This window comes from Genypterus blacodes, unplaced genomic scaffold, assembly GCF_046128005.1.
Source record: "Genypterus blacodes isolate CSIRO-AG114 ecotype Tasmania unplaced genomic scaffold, CSIRO-AGI_Gbla_v1 ptg000185l_1, whole genome shotgun sequence".
Taxonomy (NCBI): domain Eukaryota; kingdom Metazoa; phylum Chordata; class Actinopteri; order Ophidiiformes; family Ophidiidae; genus Genypterus; species Genypterus blacodes.
The window spans coordinates 1506219-1533922 of record NW_027466986.1 but is presented as its reverse complement, the minus strand read 5'-3'; the positions used below and the strand labels follow the sequence as shown (position 1 = coordinate 1533922).

Genomic DNA, 27704 nt, shown 5'->3' with positions numbered 1-27704 from the left:
GTTCATTACATTACATTACATTACAGTCACTTAGCACACGCTTTTATCCAAAGCGACTTCCAATAAGTGCGTTCAACATAGGTAGGCAAAAGAACTTCACAAGTGACAACCATTCACTTAAGCAGGCCTGCAGACAGTTATTATTATCATATCAGCATTTGACTTCTTATTTGTACTGCAACTTAAATGTATGTGCTGTGTTGACTGGCATTTCATTTCATTTAATGTAAATTAAAAGTAAGTAAACTTGTATATTAAATTTCATTATGCATTTAATGCAATTTAATGTTTATCATATGGGTTATGTACAGTATGTGTGGCCCCTAGGATAACTAGCTGATTGCCATTACATTAGCTAATGTGGATCCTGTAAATAAACAAATTATAACGCCACACATCTATTTCTGTGCGACATTAGACTGCAATCTTTTGTGGACAATAATTTATGTTAAATTATTTTCTTTCACATCATCTCCTTGACTTCATTAAATGTCAGACACACCTCTGTCTCAGCATGAGAGCTACATGTACAGTGCAGGTCATCAACAGGGAAGGGGTTACTGGCTTCACATGTGGAGTCATGGGAGAGCTGAGCTGGGTGTACTGGTGGGTGTACAGGATGCTTCAGAAGGTGGTTCAGACTGCCGTGCGTGCCGTTGTTTGGAGCAGGAGGAATGCCAAGAAGATCTAACAGCAAGGGAATGGAACAGAGAGACAACAGGTCAACAAAAGTGCTGTCAGAGTTACAGATATAATAATTTCTTAGTACACAGATTCCTTCTGTGAGCAATAATGTGGTGGCCCAAACTAAACAAAAAAGTACCATGAAGAAAATGTAAATCCCCACACCAGAATCACTAACAAAAGCTTGTTTGATAGAATTTTACTATTACTGTCACTGGAAGTGTATATCAAACGTAACAGTATTCAAGTTCCCTTTGGAAAATTTTACCATTAAGGACTAAATAATACTGAGAATCATAATGAAAAGGCGAAGATCACCAGTGGAAATAACGGCAGTGACCTGGTTTTCTGAGGAGGATATGTGCTGCAGAAAATACATCAAAGTTGATACGGTTTGCATGAATTTCATTTTTGACATTTTGCCCTGCCTGTGGAGTGAACAAAATACCACAGCGTTGCCACATAGCATGCTTCTGTGCTTGCTGTTTTTGTGACCAGTAGGAGCCATGGCAGTGTAAAAAAGGCCTTCAGGTGGCAGACCTCACTTAGCACATCATTATCACAACAGGACTTCATCGCACTATGAAAATCCTGACCTTTTCTACTTTGTGCACTCATACATTCACTGCACTGTCAACATCACCACCATAACAAACATACAAGGAGTAAACTGAGCACGCAATGGACAAACTGACTCACCACACATTAGGTTATAAACCTCAATGTTTTCAAAGGGCGGAACAACAGTTTTGTGTTTGAAGCCTGGACCTGTACCAATGAAGATCGTCTGGATAATGTAGATAAACATAAAGACATTAATGCATTCATTTGGAGACATATCTCTATGCACATATGACAGACATTATAGCAACGCGACGTCAAGTACAGAGAATTTTCCAAACAACATTGTTCAACAGTTTGTGTGGTTTGTGAAATGACTTTCAAACTCTCTACATGAATAAATTATTTGACGAGCTAAATCTAATAGTAGAGCTCTTACATTCCCCTTGAAAATAACCTCATATGTCCTCAAGAACAAATGGACACTCTTTCTAAGAATGATTTCTAAAACTCAGAGGAGGTGGCACATGAAAATATTTGCAGGGGAGGGATCAGTCTATGTCAGCTGGACTTGGCTTTTTTACGTGTAAACAGACTTAAAGCCATGTGTTGTGTGGTAGGCATTCCTGGTGACACGGACTGATTTTTGAGAAACAATATTACGTACCATTTGCAGAATGGATCCCATTGTACAGCTAACTTGAAGTGACATCTATCAGATACGCTCTACAGTACGATGCTGCATTCAATTGGAAATATTGTTCACAGCGTGTCCCTGAACCATGACCCCATTTTCCTGATTTTTCAAAACAGGATATTATGAGCTCATAAAGCTATAGTGGTTGTCTTTTACCTGCATGTTTGTGAAGAGGTTATCTGAGCCATGGAATCCGCCACTGCAATACTTGATCTCCCTGGGCTGACTGAGGAAAATAAACAAAAGATACAGTAAACACTTTCAGGAAATGAACTCTGCAGATGCAGACACAGAAGACCATATTACATGTACATAGCACAGAGTCGTGAGTGTAAACACGTTGTTACAAGTAATAGATATGTACTCTTATGTTATTTGCTGTCTCATTTTATATAGTTTTTGTATAGTGTTTAATAGTTTTGTTGTCAAGTTTGTGTTGAATATTCTCAAAGTTGCAGGTTAAGCAGATGGCAGAGGGATCGACAGAGCCCTGCAAGTGGACAGCCAGCTTCCCGCTGGGGTAAGCTCTCTCCCCTTGAGACAGTTCAGGAGCCATGGAGCTGGAAAATAGCTGACCTGTGGACTCCACCCTTAAGAGTGGCTCATAGGCCAGAGAAGTGGTCAATAGAGTCACAGGATATAATATTGAGAAAATTAGCTGATTTGCCCCATCCTCACACTACACCCGGATATCACTGACCATATCTGTCTAAGCCCTGAACGAGTAGGTTACACACTGTCCTGCAAAAAGAAGACTGTGCGTCCTGTTCATTGTTGAGTTAGCAAATCAGTATACTGAGAAGAGGTGTGTCTTTAGACAGGATTTAAAAATTTAGTGTCTGCCTCTTCCACGAGCACAGGAAGTGTGTTCCAGAGAAAATGAGATTGGTACAAATGTGCTCCATTTCCGAAACTCTTGGTCTTGACCTTTGGGATAAAGTAGGCCTGTGCGGGCCTGCGAACATAAGTGGCAATAAGGTCAGAAAGATATACTGGAGCCAGGCATGTAGTATCTTATAGGTTAGAAGTAAGACCTTAAAATCTGCCCTCGCACTGACAGGAAGCCAGTGTAGCGACACTAGAGCTTGCGTGATGCGTTGAAATATACAACTTTTACTCAGGAGTCTACAGTAATTGAACAAGCTGCAGTTTTTCAGAGCAGAGGAGCCCAAGCCAGAGAAGAGGACCTTACAGTAGTCCAGCAGGAGGCAGAGTTAGAGGTAGCAGAAATAAAAATGTTGAGGTTTCCTTTGGGAGTGACAAGGATGGATAGGATCAGGAATGAGTACATAAGAGGGACGGCACATGTTAGATGTTTTGGAGATAAAGTCAGAGAGGCCAGACTGAGATGGTTTGGACATATAGAGGAGGGATAGTGAATTTATTGGGAAAGGATGCTAAGGTGGGAACTGCCAGGCAGGAGGCCTAGAGGAAGACCAAAGAGGAGATATATGGATGTAGTGAAGGAGGATATGAGGTTAGTTGGTGTAAGAGAAGAGAATGCAGGGGATAGGGGTGGATGGAGACAGATGACTTGCTGTGGCGACCCCTGAAGGGTGCAGCTGAAAGGAAAAGAAGAAGACTGTCCGCAAGTATGAAAAATTATATTTCCAAGTGAGAGGTTTAAAAACAGCTGTTTTAAAAGCAGCAGGCGCAACCACTGTGGAGAGTGACTTACTTATAATATTAAGCAGAGGGAGCACAGGGCATGGATCATTTACCATTTTGACAGGGAGAGGATCAAGCAGGCAGGTAGTGGGCTTGGAGGAGGCAACTAACTTAGAGAAAGTGGCCAATGAATCTGTCTCAAAAAGGGTACAGGTCAGAGGGTCGTATTAAAACAGGGGTGTCAAACGGGCCAAATCTAATTGGCCTGCGGGCCTGAGTTTGACAGAGAGATTACATTACATTATGATCATTTAGCAGACGCTTTTAACCAAAGCGACTTACATTACATTACCACCCATTACAGAGGGGGGGGAGCAGTTGAGGGCTGGGTGCAGGGGCACCTCGGCAGGGAGTCGAACCGACGACCCTCCGGTACCCAAGCGTAAGCCCTACCGACTGAGCTACTGCCGCCCTAGAGATAATATCAAATGTCTATTAGAACTGGCCCGCCGGGATATCGCACATGCATCGCTAATACTACACATCCCAGAATGCTCTGCTTGTGCGTTGGCGTGTCAATAAAGAACCGCAAGTGACCCCTCCTCCTCAACCTGTTACCTGTCACCTTGTACAGTTTAAACAACAAAACGAAAAAATGGCCAAACGGAAGATGGCAAACAGGAGCTTTCAAGACAGGTGGGAGGCAGATTATCTGTTCACGATTGTAGAGGACAGACCTGTTTGTTTGTATTGTGTGCAGAGCTGCACAGCTGTCAATCTTCATCCGTGGAGTGGACTCAAACTTGTGTGTTACAGAGGAACTTTTGGGATTAAAATTAATGCATGGCACAACCACAGGACAAGAACTCTTTGAAGAGGTATCCAATGGAATGAGGCTGCCTTGGCATGAACTTGTGGGACTGACGACAGATGGTGCACCCGCGATGTGCGGTCAGAAGAGTGGCTTGGTGGGCAGGTTTCTAGAGAAGATGCGGGAGAACCATGCAGGTGAGCTTACAGTTTATCACTGCATCATACACTAGGAATTGTTGTGTGGCAAAGCCCTGAAAATGGAATGTGTGACGAGTAACATAACACGAGTAGTTAACTTTGTAAGAGCCAAAGGTTTGAATCATCGCCAGTTCAAGTCTTTTCTGGAGGAGTGTGGTTAAGAATACAGGGACGTGCCCTATCGCACGGAGGTGAGATGGCTAAGCTGAGGAAAAGTACTGAAAAGATGTTTCGTTTTGTGTGAGAAAATCTGTCAGTTTATGGAAAGATAAGGGAAAGACACAACAGAGCTCCAGGATAAAACATTTCTGTTTGAGCTTGCATTTCTCTGTGACATCACGAGCTATCTTGATGGGCTCAACCAGTAGCGTCAGGGGCGGGCTGTGTCATCACAGATCTGTATGCTGCAGTGAGGGCTTTTCAAACAAAGTTATGCCTGTGGAAAACCCAGATGCTGCAAAGAAACTTGGGCCATTTTACGTGCTGCCAAACCATGCAACAGCTGATCTCTACCTCCATGTTGCCAAGTGCACAGTTTGGAGAAAACTCAACATCCTCAGCGCTGAGTTTACCCGGCGATTTAACGACTTTGAAGCCCTGAAATCTAGGTTTGGAGTGCTTAGTAACCGTTTTGCTGTGGACATGGAAAGCGCACCAGCCAACCTCAACCACAGTGTCACGCTCAAGACAAAGTACGACTCGGTTGGCATTGCACAGTTTCCTCGTTATATCCCCGACACAATGCCCCATCTCCGTACCCAAGCTGCTCAAATGCTGTCCATGTTCGGCAGCACATATCTTTGTGAACAGCTATTTTCTTTGATGAAGATGGACAAAACATCTCACAGGAGTCGTCTCACCGATGAACACCTCCACTCAATCCTGAGGATTTCCTCAGCTCAGAGCCTGACTCCAAACATTGATGAACTAGCATGTAAGGAGAGATGCCAGGTATCTGGCTTGGCCCAATGTGCACCAGAGTAGAGTGTCACAAACTGAAGTTGAATTAATGCTTTCTTTATACACTTTTGTCTTGGACTGTTAATAATTATTGGATTTTCATTCAAATTTGTATTTTATTTTGGTTGTTGTTGATGTTGTTCGGTCAAAAAAGGTTTCCATAGCTAGTTTACTTGAAAAGTAGAGAGAGGCATGAAGATCTATATAATATTATTATTTATCACTATTTTATTTAAGTTAAAATAAGAAACGAGTGCCACACTTACTTGAAATTTGATTTCTCATGTGTTTATAACGTTAAGCTTTGTTTGTTTCCATATGAAAAAGTTAATCATTATATATCTGTAAAGAAGGGAAAATATGTTGTCAATCTTTCCAATAAGTATGGAGTCTGGCCCGCGACTTGGTCACAGTTTCTTATTTTGGCCCCCTATGTATTTGAGTGACTCACACCCCTGTATTATGATGTTGTCCACATGAGTCATCATGTCTGTGATAAAAGTGAAGAATTCATCAAGGAATTTAGTATAAGGGCCAGGAGGACAGTAGATGACTTCAGTACAAAAGGAGAATTGTTTGCCTACCTTAGAGGGTGCCGGGTTAAGAATTAATAGTTTAAAAGATGAGAAATCTCTGCTGTCACATCTTTGGTGGCAAGGTTGAGAGACTGGTTAAAAATAAAGCCTATACCACCACCTTTTTTGGAGGCGTGTCCAGCACGAGCATGAGTAACATTAAGAGGAGATGCTTCATTTAAAGTCATTAAGTCATCATCTTTAAGCCATGTTTCATAGAGGCTCAGCACATTCAGGCAATGCACTTAGATCCAATCATTGACTAGTAGCGACTTGGTAGCTAGATATCTGATGTTATTAAGGCCCAAATTCAGGCCAGTAACTCTCACAGGGGGGCACGATAAAACTTTTGCTGCATTTCAACAAGGTGGCGCACATGCAAACGTTAGAGCCAGGTTCTTATGGAATGGACCGGTCCATGGGTCATTTGGTATCAGGCGGCACAGACTGATAATCGATAAGATATGAGAAATAAGTTATAAGAAAGTATATAAGATATTAGAAAGTAAAAAAAACAGGAAAAATTCAGGTTATGAAGACTCAAAGAAGTCTAGTCTCCATATATAGAACATCATTCACACCAAGTGAAAAAGCAGCAGAAAGGTCTGCTCTGTTCTGATTGGCCAGAGGGCTCAGACTTGAGCTGGCAGCAACAATGGGCTGTGAAACACAGACACTGGCCAAACACTTGCACGCTTGCTTTATTATTGGTGGTTGTGTGCAAGCATGGACAGGTAAAATCACTTTATGGAATGGTCCGGTCCGTGGGTCATTTGGTATCGGGCCACACAGAAAGACTGATAATCCATAAGATGTCTTTTAAGAGATGTACTGGAACCATCCATCTGTACGGCTGTGTCTCTTGACACATGTTAAGACTTTGTCTCAGTTACAAGATACTTGACATCCAAAATTCAAGCGGCACTTCCCAACTACTAAAGACCCACGAACGTGAAAGAATGGGTCTGCGACCCATATGTGAACAAACCAGGTGAATCAAGCCTGTTTGTGCCAGAAGAAGATTGCAAATGACGGTGGCTTTAAAAGTTAATTTCGGACGACAACTCTGCCAGTGTTCTGGATTAAAATCAAGGCAGGACATCCCGAGATCGCCAAAAATGTGAGTGGGTGAGTGAGTGTGTGAGTGACTAGACTGGGACAGTCTGGGGCATGTAGTAGACTGGACATAAGGAACACACTCCGGGTGTCGTTGTCTCCCATTAACCCTTGATTGGACCGGCTCGTTGCAGAGACACAAGCTCAGGGCTCCCACTAATTCAGCCTAATTGTGAGTTGTATTTTTTCTGCACTTTTTATTTGCTTTTATGTTGTATCATTTTGTCCATGACAATATTGTCGTACATGAAACCGGTTCGTGGCCTAAAAAAGGTTGGGGACCCCTGCCGGAGTAGTCGAAGATTGGCTTCTAACATAGGAGCTCGGCTAAACAGTGAACCTTGTCTGGTCTAGCTAGTCCAAAGGCTGAATCCCCAATAACTAGTGCCTGGGGAGCCCCTAGGTCACAGGGGGAGGCAGAGACACAACTGCTGTGCGGAGACTGTGGGATCTGAGACTCTTCGCAACCATCACAAACCCCCCAGATAGATGGGTACAGGCTAGCTGAGCTATCGCTAACAGCTAGGTTCTTGACTTGGCTGTCTGCTTCCTCTGAAGGACCCACCACAGCCAACGACTGGCTAACCTGGCTTGATTAATGCAGCAAGAGCAAGAGTAATAGCAGGAGGGAGAGGATGAGAGAGCCATACTTACAAACAGGTAAACAGGGCAACGGTGTCTTGTTGCCAACACTGAGAGGGTCAATTCTACGGACTATGGACCTAAACGCAATATGCCTGAAAGCCAAAAATCTCAAGATTTCAAGAAGTGAGTGGTTTCTTACAGTGCTGCCTGCCAGGCTTGCTTCATATAGAGGTGTCCCCTCTCTATGCGTATGTTGTTGGCAAAGTGCAGTCGTTTAGGGAGGTTTTCTTTGAGGTAAGGCCGCATTGGCTGGTCAGGGGTCCTGCACTTGAGGCCAGACAGAGATGAGGATAATCAACACACAGCAGGAAGAATGGGTTGTTTGACAAAACATATAATTTTTCATTGTTGTCCATACAAATGTCTGTAGAGGATTTTGAATGCTTCACATACCGACAGGTTCTTCACCAGCCCCTCATAGTCAACTGGGAAAAGACGCAAAGGAGTATAGCTAATGAGAAAGGGTCCAACACAGCTTTTTGCCTTACAAACAAAGGGACACTGACTGATGCTGCAAAGCTAGGTTGAAGTGAAGCAGGATGTTATAGTTTGTTACTCACAGGTAAAGAAATCCTCTGGCAGGCGCTTTGGTCTGATGCGAGCAGCAGGGCCTTGGATGACATTGAAATCATCAATATTGTCCTGGTAAGAAGACACATATGCAGCATGTTGACAGGAAGCTTCCTCCATGCCTGTGTGAAAAAAGGATAAAAATACAAAAATAAAATACACCAATAACACACGTTTAGTCTAATCAAATCTATTTGTATAGGCCGATATCACATACAATGTCTTAAAGGACTTTGCAGGCCCACAACAACATCCCGACCCAGCCCAGAGCTCTCTAAGACAAGTGACAACTCTCAAAAGCCTTAATGTATAATGAAAATTAAGAAACCTTAGTAGAGGCAAAACAAAGAGATTCCCCTCTCCACAAACCATCAGGTGTGCAATAGGAACCACAGGTGAGAGAAGGAGAGAAAAGTATAAGAAAGAGAGGATCAGTTGCTATACCTTGACATCTGACTATACTACCACTAACCAACTATGGCTAAGCTAAGGCTTGGCTATACCCATTTAAACCTAAACTAAGCTTAGGTCAGCCTTAATCACACTCCTGCAACAAGGTGTTCACATCCTTTTTATTAGGATAAATCCTAAGGTTGTTTATTTTCATCTTGGCAAAATAACTGTATAAGTATAAGTAAAAAAACAGGAAAAATTCAGGTTATGAAGACTCAAAGAAGTCTAGTCTCCATATATAGAACATCATTCACACCAAGTGAAAAAGCAGCAGAAAGGTCTGCTCTGTTCTGATTGGCCAGAGGGCTCAGACTTGAGCTGGCAGCAACCATGGGCTGTGAAACACAGATACTGGCCAAACACTTGTATGCTTGCTTTATTATTGGTGGTTGTGGGTAAGCATGGACAGGTAAAATCACATTACTGAAGTAAAGGACAGATAAAATATTAGGCTTTCAGGGCAGCGAAGGACCTAGGGGCTTTTCGTAATGGATGCATTTCCATAGGCCTCAACATTTTGGAACTTTGACAAAGTTCAACATATATGCTGTAAATAATACACTATGAAAATGAAAGATATGTACCAATAGCACAATATACCCACACATTTCTCAAACTTCAACTGCTCCAAGAGTGTTTTTCACAGTTGAACAAATAACAATGTTCAACACACAATCCCTCCTATATTAAACTATACAAACATGGGAAAATAACAGAAAAGCACATTAGGTCCCATTCTACAGACACATATGCTCAGATGATCACATGTACATTCACAACATGCTGCGGGTGTGTGACTGAATACCACTAATCCTTTCTTGTTTTGTGTCCTTGATGGTGAGCACAAGACTAATAACTAGTGCAGTTAGTAAAATGGAAATCCGTCTTTGGAAAATCCTTTGATAAGGATAGCTTGGCATCACCTTGAGTTATGTTTATTTCAGTTCACTGATCTTTAGTACACCTAATTACAGATCTACACATGTGGGCTCCAGCTGTCCAAAGAAAAGTTTCCTCACATGAGTGAGTGAGTGAGTCACTGAGTGAGTTCTGTGCTGATTGTCCCAGTTTATTCTCAGATCATTTTTCATCAGCTTTCCTTCTGGCATGTAGTTCCCCGCAACAGGTACAGTGAATCCACCAAATCAAATAGTAAAAGCTGACACCCTGCATCTAAACCCTAACCCCCTCAGTGGTTTCACAGCATCACTGTTAGAGCTTGTGTGCCACTGAGTTTCAGGATGGCTGCACAAAGACTGATTTAATGCAAATGTAAACCACATAAACAGGTGTTTTTATGGAAAACAAAGAGTGGGTACAAATGAGCACCGCCTCCTATGAACATTTGAAGTGCCCAAATATTTCAAAATAACTGGGTGGTTGTTCCGTGAATGAGCACAGCCTTTAAAATACTACTATGTATAATCTAAAATGGAGATATTGATTCCCATGTTCTTATTTTCATTTGATGGCCTGTTTTCCTCATCCACTCACATGGCTTCACCTACATTCATATGCTTCCTGTCCTGCCAGCAAGAAGACTGTACAGTCTTGGCATGGATATCAGCATGCCTCACTAATATTACAGTCTGGATGAAAGACCGGCACCATCAGAGACTGAGCTTCTTGTCATCGCAGCATATCCTTGCATACAACCACCCATCCAACATCCAACGTCTGCCAGAAGTTGGGTGTCACCATTGACCAGCTTACCTTCAAACGACACGTTGCTTCAGTCTCTTGGTGACCCTGTCTGTCTGAGTATGCAGCACAGCTGCTGGTACAGGCTCTTGTCATCTCACGCATTGAATACTGCAATGCCTTACTCGTAGGTATACTGGCATATGCATTAAAACTGTTACAAATTATCCAGAATACGGCAGCTTGTCTAGTCTTCAACCAACCCAAACCAGCATGCCATTCTGGTGTTCATATCCCTCCTTTGGCTACCAGTTGCTGCCTGCATCAAATACAAGTCCTTCATGCTCATCTAAAGGCATTAACATCTATGTTCCTTCACATCTATGTCTTTAGTGTAATAGGACCTACGTCCTGTTGTTCGAATAGAACTTCTTCTGATAGAACCTCTTGGCACTTACTCTCTCTCTGGAGTAGATCTTTGCTTGCCTTGTATTCAAATCATATACACAATAAAATCGTCAAAATGCCAAATGACAGGAATGTAAATGTTAATTTTGAAACCTTTGCAATGTACTTATCCACTTCTACACTAAAGTGCACACAAAGAGGAAACAGGCAATTTCAGGTTGGTCACTTTGCTCTTATTGGCTGGCTGCATTAGGATGTGTGGAAAGTGTGTAGGTGGGTAAATTCACATGTTAGTTGTAGAAGTAAACATGTTACATGAAAACCAGGATTTGAAGTTTGACAGTTGAAGACCTGCATGTATGGGTTTGTCTTAATGGACACATTTCTTATTGTCATCATCCTCACGTTTTGCCCTGAAACAATGCCACAACAAAAAACAGTGAACACTTCTATGAAATTTGTGAATATATGGCTTGGCCCTTAGCAGTGTAGATATCTCACCATGATCAGAGAGGACAATCATATTGACACAGCGGGTCAGGTTTCTCTCTTTCAGGCCATCCATCATCATCCCCAAAATATTGTCCACATTCTGCAAGGCCTGAATGACCTGGAAGCACAACATTGAGTTGTTAAAAGCAAGATATTTCAGTGAAATACATCATGCAGTGTCCGAAGGATTTTAGTTAGTATGTTATTCCTTTAAATCACAGGTGTCAAACTCAAGGGCCGCTGGCTGAATCCGGCCTGCTACGTCATTTTATGTGGCCCGCAAGAGCAAAGAGCTGTAAAGCGTAAATTGTCTATAAACTAAACTACCCACAACGCATGTCGATTTTGTGTCCCGCTATCACGCCACTAAAATGCAGCGTTTCCACATCAGCGTCAGATCAGGGTTTAAAGACGGTGATTTTCCGAGGATAGATTCTCTGATATTTTAGTAAATAATTATTTCATGTAATCTCTGTCTGTGAACGGCTTTCCGTGCCTTACGATCTTCTCAAATCGGTCTCACGAATTGCTGTCGCCAGCTTTCCACAGCAGTATCCAAATCGCTATTTTACGTTCATTTCCAGCTTGGTACTTTTCAGTAAATGCTGCGTGTTTGTTCTGGAAATGTCTTTGAATATTTTGCCTTTTACTTCTCTTATTTATTATAATTTCTGTTTAATTTCTCTCCATATAGGAAGCACGTATTTAGTAATTATTATTATTTCTCTCCTGTATTGTTGTCATTGAAAGCAAATTGTAACTGTCTAGGCAGAATTCAACTCTCTATGTTCCTCCAAGATTTTTTTTAGAGTTATCCACGCATAGTGAGTCAGTTCAGTTCACATTTCTACACAGATGTGGAAATGTATGTACATCTAAAGTCATTTCTGGATCTTGACAAGTTGTTGTTATATAAACCTTATTGTTATTATTGTTTGTTCTTGAAATTTGACAGTGGTTCCTGAATTGGGGGCGCACAGCTAAGATAAGATAAGATAAGATGAAATTTTATTATCCCGAGGGAAATTACTGTGCAACAGTTACAGTACAGCATGAAAAAACAAGACCCAAAAATCAGAAATCAGAAATCACCCAGTGCAAGAATGCAAGTAGATAATAAGTACAAGATAAGGGGGGTACGAAGTACATACAATGGGGGGAACAGTGCAGGACAAAATAAGTACATAAGGAAGTGCAAGTGCAATGTGCATCTGACTGAGGTATGAGTAATGACAATCTACAACTACAGCATACAGGTGTGTATATGTGACAAACAACGTTTAGTGCAATATACTATAAGTGACAGTGAAGCAGGTTGGGGGGGGGGGGGGGGAGCAGGCTCAGATCTCTATTGCGGTGTGCAATGGGAAGAGGAGCGATACAAATAAGCATCGCCTCAGGCAAATGAGTGAGGCCATACTTCTTCATATCGCAGCAGGAGAATGAGCATCCAGATAACATTATTGCTCCATGTACTTGTATCCTTATCCTTTTTGTTTTTATCGGTTCTGCTTCACAGTTTGCGCTGATCAGCTGACGCATCGTAAGCTTGGCTAGCCGTGGATAATAAAATATTCTTATCCACAGAAGGGGGCCCTTCAGAAAGAGTTTGGGAACCACTGACTTAAGAAATTTCAAGATGTTCATCATATGTTTTGTAAAAAGATAGTTTAATAAAAGTAAACATTTGCAATATGAACCTGTGCTTCTTTGCACTTACATTACATTACATTACGATCTTTTAGCAGACGCTTTTATCCAAAGCGACTTACAATAAGTGTGTTCAACAAAGGTAGATAAAAGAACTTCAGGTCACAACTTCAGGTCACTTAAACAAAAGGAAAACCTGGAGTTGTCCATTTATATCCAATTATAGGTTATTATGCTATGATTTTACTAATCCGGCCCACTTGAATGTAAATTGGGCTGAATGTGGCCTATAACTAAAATGAGTTTGACACCCCTGCTTTAAATGATGGCATCATGTTTGCAGGGTTCATTATTAGAACAATTGACTCACCCTGCTGCTTGTTGGCCCGTGGCGATGGCCTGATGCGTCTGGTTCGTCCAGGTATAGAGTGTAGAAGTCTGGTCTAGAAGGCCAAAAGCAGCAGAGAGAAATCAGGCACATGATTGGATGGTGGATGACAACATGATCTCTGTAATAATATTAAGGAATTAAGTAATACCGTTGTCCCTCAGGTAAACCAAGCCACTCAAACAGTGTTGACACTCTGTTCTCAAAAGCAATGCTCCTGAGGACAAACATGTCTGGATGTTATTTGTGGACATTTACATCGCTATGTTTCAGCAAAAAAGGCCTTGCCAGAATCAACACAGACTTGCACATATCGCTCTTACTTATCATAGTTTTTGTAGAAATCTGGGAACCTGCCATTGATTTTAACATCTGAGCCAGGCCAGAAGAATGTCGCTGCTTTCAATTTGTGTTGCATCGCAGTAAGCCACACCTGAGGAAAGGACAGGACAGGAGACAAGAGGACAGCAAATGAGAACAGGGGGGAGTTTAGAAAAGAGTAGCAGAGAGATGAAGATGGTTATTTCAGACACTAAGCTCAGACCTCATTAATCTTCTTACATGAGAGCAGTGGCAGCATTTAATCTTCAGAAAATCAGAATTTTACAAGCCACTGAACAACATTGCCTTGAAAGTATTACTCTTATCTTGACCAGCTTCTTTTTGGAAAGGAAACTTTAATTCAGATCCATCCATCCATGAGTAATTTTTCTGAATAAGCGCATTCCCTTCGCCATACCTAGTAACAAGGCAGAAGTCAAGTCAACTTTATTTCTATAACCCAATATCACATACAATTACTCAACAACATCGTGAAAACTAAAAATAGTCCAAAACTGAATAGTCCCAACAGGGGCAAGCGTTCAAACAGGGTAGCACAAGGAGGATGGTTTGGGTAGCTAACGCAAACCCCAGGGGAAGCACAGGGAAACCTGATCGGGCCAGCACCCACTCCAGGGGGAGCATAGGGAAACACATTTGGGCAGCCAGCCCTAAGTCCAGGCACCAACCCAGGACGGTCCTTAAGGGAGGGCGACGGAAAGAGACCATCCAGAGATGGCCGTTCGGGAGGACGGCCCTATGTTCAGAAACTGCCCAGGAATGGCTGTTCAGGGAGGCAGCCCGAAGTCCAGAGACGGGTGCAACCAGAGGCTGACTCACAGGGAGAATGAGGCAGCAACACAGAGTTGGCGAAGACCAAGGGGCTGGTCCAGGGGGAGGAATCGCTGAGGTGAGGGTGGCAATCTGGTGCAAGAGATTGGAAAGCTGGTGCATCGGAGTCTGGTAAATATTGGTCAAAGTCTTGATATGATGAGCCTGTTGGCCTAGCAGCGCTCCCTGCCTAGCTTTGAGAACCAAGGCCAATACAGGTGCAGGCGTGGAGACGACTCTTGGTGGTGCAGGGTCCGAAATAAGAGCTGCGAACATGTTCTGCATGCGTCAAGGCTAGAACGAGTCCTGCAAGCATGGAGGCTCGAGCGAGTCCAGATGACTCGGAGGCTCGGGCAGAAACTGCCGCCTGAAGTAGTGGAGCCGGAGCTAAAGACTGGAGCAGTGGAACGGATGAATCGAATCCACTGGGTACAAAGGGTGCAGCAAAAGGGGTGCATCTCTCTGAACAGGATTTGGCTCTGGTGCTTCTGGGGCTCTGGCAAGGATTGTTTTCCCGGGAATCTGGTATTCCCGTGGGGCTGGAAACTCAGAAACCTCGGGTAGCCTAAGGGAGCTAAATTCCCTACCAGATTAGGCATCCTTCACAAACATGCTAATATCCACCACCTAATACAGGACGACACAGGGGGTAACAGATGCAGGTTTAATAGCTAACGTGTCTGTGCGCTGGTGTGTTGGTCTGTTGCGGTGATCGGTCAAAAGGGAAGTCCTTGCGGAAAAGCCTGAAGAAGTAGGAGATTTGCCGACTTGGAGAAAGAGAAGGTAAGCACTCGCCTTCTCGACCCACAATCTGAGTCAGGGTCAGACAAAGAGGGAAGAGGCAACAAACAAACAGATCTTGGAAGTCTGTCTTCACTGGCACGAGGTCTTTGTGCCTGTTACTTGCAAAAGTAAATCGGGAGGTGTGGGCCTTTGTCCTTCGTCCAGGAAAAGAGGGAGGGAGTCTCCTACTAGCAGTCAAGACGTCGCACAGAAAGATGGTCTCCTTTCAGCAACAGGGAGGTCACACAGAGAGAGTTCCTGCTGCTTATATTGGCAGGATGACATCACAGGTCGGTGGTAAACACTCGACCAATGACAATTGAAAAGTGAAGTCCATGGTTGGATTCACACCTGAGAGTGACAAGTGGAGGATCACGGGAAACTGAGTAAACTACCACATGGCCTTTTGCCAGGGTCATGTTCTGACACAAAGAACAAACCAGGAACAGAAGCAGGAAGTAACAAGAACCCAAAAACACAGGATCACAACATTAGGTCCTCAAGAGGTCCAGAGAGGCCCCCAGCATCGGGTATAGATCCTTAACAATTTTGCAGGGAGAGGATCAAGCAAGTAGATAGTGGGTTTGGAGGAGGCAACTAACTTAGAGAAAGTGGCCAATGAAACTGTCTCAAAGCGACTTTAATATTGAATATATTGAATATACTGAATATAATGAGCATGCATCCAAACAATGAAACAGTAGGGGCTTGAAACTCAGAAATATCTTGTCCAATACCTTTGGATTCTGTCTCAGTTATGAGATTTAAAATGAAACTTTCACCTTTCAAAAGGACACCATGATCTCACTTACGGGTTCTCCCTGGTACCATAATGGGTTTACTTTCTCTTCGTTTTTCAAGCTGAAGACCGCATTTCGGGCCACATCGTACATCTTGTTGTCAACTATTCCATGAGACTCAGGATAAAGACCCTGCAGAGAAACACACACACACCATGAGCCTATAGACCACACTGCCTCCCTCACTACAGGGATTCATGAGTACCTCCTCTATCCTCACCCAATTATTACTGCTAACCCTGTTTGTTTAAAAACACAAGTATTGGGGCTAATTGCAGAGCGGACTTTTCATAGTCTCTCTCTCTCTCTCTCTCTCGCTCTCTCTCTCATTAAATGTTGTCTTTCTGACAAGATAGAAAGCAGCACACTTACAGTCACAATAGAGTAGTGATTAGGAAAGGTCTTAGTAGGGTAAACAGGCCTCATATATGGTGTTGTGGTGCCGCAGTTTCCTGAAATAAAGCAATGTTTTTATCACCCAAGATGCCTGATAAACACAGAGTCTACGATGATGCCGTTTACTTACGCAATTTGCTGATGACTGGAAGGTGGCCACTGTGGGCTCTCAGATACTCCTCCCTGAAACCGTCCAAGGAGACCAGGACCAGAGGAGGCCTGGAAAAACTGGGCAGGCAGACAAAGAGAGAACAATGCTTTAAGTAGATGCTGAGGTGTAGTTGTGAACAGGAAATTGGAGTAAGTCATGAGCAGGAGCCATGGCTATCTTTTGCCCTTCAGTAGTGTGGCTGTGTACAGTCTGTTTGTGTAGCGGATACAAAGCCGCTCTTTGACTGAGCAGGCCAGAAGAGGAAGAAGAATCAAGTTGCAGCCCACACAGATACTGGTGGAAGGACAGGAAGAGAAAAGTACTGTAATTGCTGACGATGAATCAGGTGTACAAGGTGTATGGTTTAACTGATTCTGCTTTTTCCCCAAAGACGCACTTTCTCTTTCCAATGTAAAGCTATCTCACGCCTTCTATGGAACCCCACTTTCATCAGCACAAAGATTACTGTTACAGTATTGGACATATTAGGTATATATATGTATATATATATATACATACTGTATAAAGTCTCCATCTTATTAACTCAATTCGTCGGTAAGATTGTTTCTCATTTCACATCACAAAAACTAACTAACCCTAACCCCTACTGCAAAGCTTTTTTCTTCCAAAACTTTACTTTGCAATGTCAGGCTTCCAAGGGAGCTTCTAATTTGCATTCAAACTGCAAACACATAAAGCTGCATATGAAGAAACTGTGTGGTTTACCAACAGAGACACCACAAGGAAACATAAGAGAATGAGTAACGTAAAATGCTGACATAAAAAACAGGAGACTTTTATTGGTTCAGAGTTATTTTTAACCCAGAAAAAACAGCCCAAACTTTGATTTTCCATAGCCTGATGGGTGTGGGGTTACACCCTGAACACACACACTTGCAACATGCACTGCATTCTCCCTCAAATGCTTAATACTCAGTCATAGCAAGACAAGATGTGAATTGCATGCAACATGACAAGAATAAAGTATCTTAATCTTAATCTTAATTAACAAAGTTTCCATACAGACAATGACATTATCCACTAAAGCACCAAAACCAACAATCATAAAGAACACAAGACATGTGTTTAGGTTTTTCTGGGTTAAATGAACAGACTTAAATGACACATTTATTTATTTTTTTGCTCCATTGTCACCGATTGCAGAATATTTCCACCAACAACTAACTACTGGGAACAATGTATGGAAAATATGTGGCAGGCTCAGATTTGTATTCAGATCGCATTTCACTTTGTGATAGTATAAGATTCTTGCTTTACCTTGGTGGACATTGTGGCTCTTGAATTTCTTCACAGCCCTCCTCCAGCCAGGACTCAGCTGCAAAAGATGATGTGTCAATGATACAGTCATGTCACTTTTAAGAAATGCTCCTTGTTATAACAAAATCATGGACTCTCTTTCTCTCTTCCAACTGGTTTAGGCAGATGGCTGCCCACCTAGTGCCCAATTCTGCCTGAGGTTTTCACCCGTTAATGGGGTGTCGCCAAGTGTTTGCACATGTTAGGTCACTTTAAATGCTGTCTGAAAAGTGCCTTGAGCTATTTTTGTTGTGATTTGGTGCTGAAACAGTGGTTGTTATGCGCAATTTAGGATTCACATTTTTGTGCCTTCCCCGAAACTTTTCAGAATGAATAAGGTAGATAGGAGGCCATCCTTACTACTTTACTGTATACTATAGTCACTGTGGGACAACTTGACAGGTAATAATATAGTAATATAATATATGCGATCACTATAATTTAGCAATGTTTCAGTCTGAGGGTAACATCTTTATTGCAAAATCTGGGTTATGTAAACCTTATTTGCCAACATGTGTGAGTGATCAATAAAATGTATGGCTGAGCTCACTCATTGGATTAGTGAGTGTATTTAAATGAAAAGTTTATCTGATCTCACACAGTGTGCTCACACTGCGCCTATTCTCAACGAGGGTTTTTAGATCAAAAAATGTTTTGCTACATCAAGAGTAGAGGAGTAGTTGCCTACGTGAACGCATTATTAAAGTCATGTATAATCCTGGTCAAACTATCTCAAGACTTACACCTACATGAAATGCAATGACCTACATTGTACTGATCAATCTTGTCACAGTTTGGGGTGCTCAGGTCTTTCACCTGTAAGCTTTCGGCTAGATGCCTACAATACCTGAACCAATCCATTTTAGCAGTCTTGTGCTAAGCAGACCAGTGACAGGAAAGTTTAGCATGTGAGTGAGAAGGCCCCTCCTCACTGGCTCTCTAGGCCAACACTGCGGTTTGGAGTCAAGAGTGAACCGGACAACCAAAGACAAGGATTCTCTGTCTCAGGAGATGAGCTCCTGTGGTCACTAATCCTCTGGGAATCATACTGTCACATCAGCTTCAAACTGGACACACTGGAAGACAGCCTAAATGTCTTTCTATTTAAACTTTCAGTTTCAGCAATATAGCCAATGAAGGCAAAAAAAAAAAAGTAAAAATTATTAAATTGTAGATATGAGCAGCAGCAAAGTGGTCAGACTGGCACCATTATGAAATCAAATGATATATTAAGGAAATATCAGAATTTAAGTTTCACTTGAAACATTTACAACAATTTGATGCAAGTACGTGTGTAAGTAAGTGTAAAGATGGAGGAACAATCTGGTAAAATTTTTAACAAATTACAAAAGAGCCGAGAGGCTTACTGTCAATTTTTACTAGGGAAGTGCAAGGGTGAGGACTGAAATGGCGGGCGACACGGACATCGGAAAAGTAGTTTATAATATACGGGGAATTGGATAACACAAATAGAACTCGAAATAAAGAAAAGACAAATATGGAGGAACAGAAACCGGAGCTCAACAGAATACAAGTCTCAGGACATAAAGGGGATAACTAAAATGCCAGGCAAAGCAGCTAAAAGCAAAAGAATGCAAACAATTACCGAAGCAGACCAGGGTAAGTAGGGAGCAGTGGGATACTAACAAGGGGGAACAGATAACTGGACCACAACTATCTGGCAGACTAGCCACAGGACCAACAGGGGGAAGAACTCAAATAGCACAGCTACAGGAGAAGAAGGTTAACACAAATAAAGAAGTGCAAATGTCTCTGGGATAGGAAATACTGTGTAAAAGAAAAAAACCTTGGAAAACTAAATAACTTTGGGCAGAACTAGTGAAAACACTGAACAGGTGTAAGTGCAAGGGAAACTACAAATAACTTCAATCACAAGACTGGCTATATATATATAAGTTTTTAACACAAGAAGAACACAAGGACAAGAACACATGAGTGTATGGAACACAGGGACAAGAAAAGGACTAACAAGAATAGCCAGAGAAAGCAGTAGATGCAAAGTTTGATGCAATTTTATTCCCACAAATGTAAAATCAAAAGAAAACCCAAACATTTAAGACAAAATAATAAATTATAATAAAAATGAAAGGTCACAACTTTAGACTATTACTATTGAGCTACCAGAGAAAGGAAGAAACAAAGTAGGCCATAAAGTTTCAGCAGCTACTCCCATTTGTCTGTAGAAACTATAAGTTAAGAATACACCACAGCATTAAAAGCATGCTGCTCTCCTCCTACTCCTCCCCCCAGCCCACAGTGACCACAGCTGCCCCTGAAATGGAAGAGGGATGTTTCGGCCCAACCGGTTACAACAGAGAGCATTCTGCTGCCGCTGCCCACGCCTAACAAGATGGACTCTATAGCTGGAGTCAACATGCCAACGCAGAGTAAACTTTCTTGTCCAGCTTAAAAGTGTGTTTATGGTGTGCTGTGCCCAATGGGGAAAATACTCACGTCACACCAGGATAACAGAACCATACCCTGTTCACAATCTTCCAACTTTCCATTCACACTGTATTTCTCTTGTGGCCTTCTTCACTCTTTCACTGCTGCAGCAGGCCTCATAAATACCCACAGTTAGGAAGTATGAAATATCTGCATTTGACCATGAGGTGACACTCAGTGACCTTTACATCCACTCCTTAGTAGTTCAAATGGCAGCATCAGAGTTTCAAAGGATGTCTTGTTTCTGCTCTTTGTAATTTAATTAAAAGAATTTGCTCAAAAAAGTCAGCTCAACAATCTCAGTTTCAGCACTGAAAGAAGTACGCAAATACTTTACAGGGGAGTTATGTATTGAACATAGTGGCTCATGCCTAAAGTAAACATCCCTGAACTGCCCTGAGATCTGGTCCACAAATGCAAGTTACATGTCTGGGGCTAAAAGGTCAGTCGTCAAGATTTTTCCAGATTTCCTTCAACAGTCAGAGGACTTAGGAATTTGTTTTAAAATGATTGGTACTTCCAAAGAACAATGCACTCTTGAGCCCGCGGTGTAAAACTGGCAGAATCTTCATTTCACTCAGCGTGCACAGTTGTGCTACATCAAAGGAGGGTAAAAAAATGAGTAATGTGTTGCACATTCAGATATTGCAAATTTGTGAGAACGGACACATAAATGAAAATGGTCACCTGTAAAATCTTATAGAATTGCACAATTATATTTTTACAGATTGTTTTTCTGTGTTGCAAACAGGTGCTGTATTAGGTTATTGAAAGTCAAGCATACCTTTCTCATGACCATGACCACTCTGCTTCGTAAGAAACACCACAGCCAGGATGACAACCAGTAAGCACAGCAGCAGAACCTAAAATAAAAAAAATATAAAAAAATAAATAAATACTAGAATTGTCTGTTTATTTTTCAATCAAGGGAGGTGTTAAGACAAACTCTTTGGCTTTGAAAATGTTGGCCCAAGCACTGAACCTTGAACACCGTGTCTAACTTTTGTGTACATGGAGGATTTATTATTACATGTATGAACTGAAATCGACCTGATGTAGGATCTAAACAAGTTAAATACAGTTCCTCTAATGTCATATTCTTTCAGGTCTCAGCTCTTTTTGCCTTAGTTCACTCGGTTTGAGTGTTATACCATGGCACTTACCTCCTTTGTTTTACTGTCTTCTTTTTCAGGGGAGCGATAGAGTCGAGAGTCATTTGCAGTGACCATGCAGCACTATCAACCCGATTATCAATTTGGAAGGGACCAAATCAGAATTAAAGTCATCTATAGATGGTGTTGAATTCAGTGTTGATGGAATTAACCAGACATCTAGTCAAAGCCTTTTTATCTTGTTTGGCGTGTAGTCCAGTAATAGGAATTCTAAAAGATATTAAGTAATGATCTGATAAAATTGGGTTTTGTTGAAAAACTATCAAATGTTCTACATCAATGCCATAAGCCAGTAGCTCGCCACCCTTTTCTAGTGGCTCGCTAAAGGTTAAAAAAATACATTAATTTGAAAACACAACTTCACTTGGTAAACCTGTTTAAATTTCTATCCAACCAAATTCACAGACATCCCGCCCCCTCTGTAACAAAATGATTATATGCCAATCAGCTGTCAGTCAAACAAATTACACTGCTGTCATGTTTGGTATCATCAATGACACCATAAGATGAGACAATGTTAGCAGGCTAGCAAGCGCACGCCGGATTTGACAATAACCGAGGAAAAAAGCCCCAATAAAAGACAAAAAATATACTTTTTTCATGAGGAATGTGAATGTCAAGAGTGTATGTCTTGTTTGCGGTGCAAGCATGTCTGTTCACAAAGGTCCACGGCAACATTTCACAGATTTTCTGGCTGCTAGCAGGCTACGAACAGGGAAGCTAAAGGAGCTCCATGAGAGTGAAATAGGATACACTCCAGCAGACACCACACACTCTCTGTCATCTCACTAACATCAGAAAAGACTGAATGCATGTGAATTATGCATGGGAACTACATGGAATTCCCAGATTTACAGGGAATGTGAAGGGAAATTGTGACAGTGATATGTGGACAGAGAGAAAATGTGAAATAGGACAGGTATAGTATAAGTAAAATAGTAAAATAATTTATAACATTGTTTTGTTTTCACTTAAACAGCTGGTTTGGGTGGAGAATCAGCATTGTGAATAAATGTTTCTCATAATGTAAAACATGAGTAGCTCTCAGCCACTTTTATTTTGTCAAATTAGCTCTCAGAGGAAAAAAGGTTGGAGACCCCTGCTAAAGAGTTTTCCAGGCTGGTGTGACATCATCACACTATGGTCATATCCGCATCAGTAGTCACATAACTAACCCATAACACATCATTTTTATGGAGTTGCATAGATGCTATTGATTATGTGCTAATCATTTGCTCTGTCACTAATAGGCAAAGACCCTTTCTCCATGTCTGACAGATTTTCCGTGGGTCATACAATGACCCAATTTGAAGCAAAGCAGTGCAAATGCACATATAAACAGAATAATTCAAATAAGAGTACAATTTTGCTCAACATCTTGTACCACAAACACGTAAATAAGAAATCTGTGGACAAAACAGATCCATACTCAATCCATGCATTTAATAAAACTGCATTTAATGGTTTTAATAAAACTAAGCCATTGAAAGCTCATTCTGGTGCTACATTTGTCAGAAGTGTCAGCTGCTTGTCTTGTACCGTTATGCAAACATGTCAGACTTCTGGACATCTGAATAAAAGCCACAATGTAGATGATTCCTTTTACTTAAACAAATCACATGTACACTGTAGCTATCCTTTGATTTAATTTTACTCATTCATTCATTTAGTATCGAAGATAATATAAAAATAATATTCAATACAATAGATTTTAAAACGATTGTGAAAAGGCTTCTGATGGTTTATTTTGAAAGGAAGGGAGACTGTTGTTTATTACCTTAATCCTGCCCGCAGTCTGTAATCATTTCCATGTTGCTCGAAAAAGTATTTCAATAATCACAAACTCTACTCTATGTCTGCTCTCTGTAATAGTCCATTCAAGATGGAGGGCACCCATCTTCTCCAGATGTTTGGCTTGTATCTGCCCACAGTGGCAGTGAGGTTAGGGACTATGTAATTAGAGGGGCGGTTGAACAAGGTTTGATCTAAACCAGCTCATTTAGAGAGGGGGTGTTTAGCAGTCTCATCATTTTAGGATATGATGAAGCCCCTGTTACGCCTAAACCAGACCCACAGTGGTTTGTGTAAATGGCATGGAGCTGTGTGAAGTGTGTGACTGATTTTAGACAGCCTGTCAATTTAAAGAGTAGAGTGCGGTAATCCCACTTGTTAGAGACCTTTATCAAATGTAATTTAGTCTGGCGAAAAGAGGAGGTCCAGGTTGAACAGATCTTAGAGGAATTCAGCATTGCTACATGCATGAGGGATGGGTGAGTCCAGTCCAATGGAAATGCTTGAGTAGCCCACATGTAAACAGGATTATGCATGAGGACTCAACAAAGCTAATGGAAACATCTTGGTTCAGTCTCAGATCTTAAAAGTTCTTTTAAAAAGCAATAATGAAATGAACCCCAGACTCAATACAATCAGATGACTTAAGAAGCTATTTCACTGTATTGATTAATTTCCAGTAATTTCCTCGTCACATTCTGCTGTAATAAAAATCTTGGCATATCACTGACAAGAAGTCATCTACTGAGTGTGATTCCCATAAAACAAGACTTGAAATTCCCAGACAGGTATAAACACATACTGTTTTGTGGACGCTGTCTAGGTATGTGTGTGTGTATGAATTTGTGAGAGACCTGGAAAAGGGGCCCATCCCTGTGGTTTTGGTAGGTGGAGAAAGTAAACAGTCTGTCTGGTGGAAAAGCTACCTGTCTGATAGTGAGAGAGACTATCCTATTTAATCCACAGTACGTAAACTTGCATGCTCATTACATCCTGATGATAATCCAGAAATGAGGTCTGTGAAAATAGCATGTCTCCATAGTGCCACCTACTGATGGAATTAGGTGTAGGACTAAACGTCTTTGAGCCCCAACAATACCACCAGTGACCGGGGGTGCGGGGGTGGGGGAATCACTTGTTGATCTCACATTCTCAGGTGGGAGGAGTTGTATAGGCAGGACTGGGGCACAGCAGGAAGAAAGGGGAGAAGAGGGAGTCAGATCAGACATTCTTCACGATTCCACCTAGTCCACGATTTTACAGACTGCTGCTTTAAGTTCAGACCAAAATCTGTTATTATTCACAACAAAATAATGCTTAGATTTCCAGAAGGAAAATATGACCTTAAAAAGCAGCACAAAAAATGGGATCACACTCGATTCTCAGCCTCATAAGTGGGAAAAACTGCTTTTCCTTTTGAGATCTGGCCTGATATGCTGCAATCTTCAGTTCCCAAATTCCTATGCCTAAGAGTCATGGCACAATTACTAACAGATGTGTCACAATCATCTGGCTGATTTGTAATACTATCAAGCTGGTTGCTGGAATCATATATGTATCGAGTCAAACCAACATTTCTTCAAAACCCTTTCTCCTTTCCACTACACAAGCACATTTAAGTTGAGTTAATTGACAAGTTCTGGACTTGACACTTGGAAACTAGTGCTTTTTTGTAGAAGTGATATTGTAAGTAGTTTTCAGCTGCAGTGCTTGTAACACAAGTATAAGAGGCACCCAAGTATCTGTGAGTAGCACGCGATGAACAGACCAGGGCAAAGAAGGAGCAGTTTCCCTCGGGATTTAAATTTTCATCTTATCTTATCTTAGTCAAGGACTTGCTGGCTATGACTCATGATTATCACCTAATTTTACCTCTGCCAAAGCATTTACCTGAAATGTGTTTGGCATCAGATAACACATTATCATCAGGGGGGAGAAAGAATTATAAAGAGATTGGATTTTCCTCCAGGATTGTTGGCAGAGGTTTGCAGCATTGGAGGGAAGTAGTGTTAAAAAAATCAACACCTAACCACCACAGAGTCAAAGCCTCTCATTTAACAGTTGTAAAAGTCTCAGTCATGAAGCTCATAGGATATTCAGAAGTACTGGGTTAAACACCTAGGCTTGTTTGATCTTGAAGATGAATAGACACTAAATTAACAGCATCAGCGGCAAAACAGTGGTAAAACCCTATAAGTCAGACTTTACCAATTTCACACATACATCAGACAGACTGGAATTTCTCTCATTTTACAAGTGTAATCTGACACAGATTTTGTTATATATATTGCCAAAGTTGTAAAAAGTTTGGTTGAAGCCTACAGAGATGCATACTGTACTATGGAGCCATGCATACACTGCCCTGGGAGACATTTTGTCTTTTACTTACTGTAACAATGACTAGGAAGTATGACACTGAACATTGTGGTCAGCATCTGCCATGTTGTGGGTAGAGATACTAGCTAACTAGCATGCTTGCATGTTACAGCATTAAAAAGGATTTACAAGAAATAGAATAACTGAAAGTAAGAAAGCTGAATATGTTCTTAAGCTGACACACAGTCATCACACTACTACTTTCATCCAAAGTACCTCACAGCGCCATAATTAAGCCATGTAGCATGAGAACTGAACCTCTGAGCTCGTACAAAACCAAGTTTTCTAACCAATACAAAACGTCTGCTCACACTGTAACATAAGCACAGCCAACACATGGCTCCATTTACCACCTTGGCCCCTCACTCTCTACACTTTTTACTTCAGAGTGCAGTAAACATCCATTCAGAATATACTCACTTTCACAGAGTTTGAACATCCTACTGTAGTAGAAAGTTAGATTTTGTTTAATTAGCTGACTTAAAGTCAGTGTGCTCTGACATTTAGTTGAAATCAGAATTTGGGGGTTTGAATGTGTCGCCCTGCTCTGTGTGTGTTTCATTCCAGCTGTAGCTTTATGTCTAGACTCTAGACCGATGACTCCGAGGGGGAACAAAGACTTTACACATGTAGACCTGAGCTTACTTTTTAAGGGTAAATTATAATTTTCTCTCAAGCTATGACACTCAATATTCCAGTATAAATTCTGACAGTCACACCACAGTCTGACAGAAAGTTATATATAGGTGGCTAGACAAAGCTGCAGTGTAACTCTACATGGTTGTTCATGACATTCAGGGCTTTAACGACTTTCAATAGTTATTTGCAATTTTTCTTTTTTAAGGCATGCCAAAATGTTCAGTACACAACATTTCAGATCAAAACAGCATACTTCATAAGATGGCAGTGGTTAATTTTCAGATCAAATGTTTATGTTCTTGTTTTTGTCTGTATTTCGTGTTTCTTCCTTGTGCTGTGATGACACAATACATTATGTCGAGAGTTTATTTATGAAAAGATTGAGGTGAATTTTCTCCCACCTACAGTAAAACATAGTCCTTTAACTGACCGCAGAGCTGGAAAGTCCCTGAACTAGGAAACCTTGACAGATGTCCAAATTTAAAGATTAGTAAAAGTAACGCAAACTCTCCAAATCAGAGTACAAAGTCAAAGTCAGATACAATAGCTGTTTCCCCACACTCCACGCTCCTCTGCCAGCTCAGAAACTAAAAAAAACAAAAAAAATGTTGCCACTTTGGTGATTTCGATCATTTTACAATGACAGCTAAAATTATTCAGAGTAGGAAACCTTTCTTCTGATACTACATTGTTGTAGAATTCCGAATGCTGGACTTTAACTTGGAACAGGGATTTGTTTCTTTGTTGGCATGAGTTGGGCCACAGGTTTGTAGTTGTGACAGAGTGATAGTTTAGAGTCAGTGGACTCACCCCGGTGATGATCTTACAAGAGTTCCTCTTCTTGCTCCTCTCATTGTGCCTTATTTGACTCTCCAGCTCAGGAGACACGCATAAAGAAGCAGTCTGTTCTGCGGCTCGCTCCTCTCCTCCGGTTATGTCCATGCTGACGGACGTGCAGGTAGTTATCCACACTCCACTCCACTCCAAGATCACGCTCAACTGCCCCGCTTACTTTATATATTGACAGCAGGCTCTGCCCCCTGCTGGACGACAGAGGCGCCGCCTTCTTGACGTCTCCAAATCTGCATGAGGAAGCAGCAGCACGTGATGAACTCTGTCCTCTATTTTCCAATTTTACATTCCATGCACAGGCTGCGGCTGTCATTTTACACCCTTTACTTTGTTGTGATGATTTTCTCTCG

General features: G+C 41.5%; 1 protein-coding gene and 1 pseudogene across 1 annotated transcript in view; one reads left to right on the top strand and one right to left on the bottom strand.

Moving 5' to 3' along the window:
• enpp1 (ectonucleotide pyrophosphatase/phosphodiesterase 1) overlaps window positions 1-27501 on the bottom strand; it is a 43021-nt gene extending 15520 nt beyond the window's left edge. Inside the window, exons 1-16 of the mRNA XM_076167976.1 lie at window positions 27313-27501; window positions 21309-21387; window positions 18020-18077; window positions 16721-16818; window positions 16567-16646; window positions 16207-16326; window positions 13783-13892; window positions 13611-13676; window positions 13442-13514; window positions 11431-11539; window positions 8418-8549; window positions 8251-8282; window positions 7997-8124; window positions 2099-2168; window positions 1384-1471; window positions 503-687 (exon numbers count right to left, since the gene is read on the bottom strand). Coding sequence (XP_076024091.1) covers window positions 503-687; window positions 1384-1471; window positions 2099-2168; window positions 7997-8124; window positions 8251-8282; window positions 8418-8549; window positions 11431-11539; window positions 13442-13514; window positions 13611-13676; window positions 13783-13892; window positions 16207-16326; window positions 16567-16646; window positions 16721-16818; window positions 18020-18077; window positions 21309-21387; window positions 27313-27444 — 1560 coding nt within the window. The 5' untranslated portion in view covers window positions 27445-27501. The remainder of the gene's footprint in view (window positions 1-502; window positions 688-1383; window positions 1472-2098; window positions 2169-7996; window positions 8125-8250; window positions 8283-8417; window positions 8550-11430; window positions 11540-13441; window positions 13515-13610; window positions 13677-13782; window positions 13893-16206; window positions 16327-16566; window positions 16647-16720; window positions 16819-18019; window positions 18078-21308; window positions 21388-27312) is intronic.
• On the top strand, window positions 4206-5545 carry LOC143014195 (general transcription factor II-I repeat domain-containing protein 2-like; annotated as a pseudogene).
• Window positions 27502-27704: the final 203 nt, after the last annotated feature.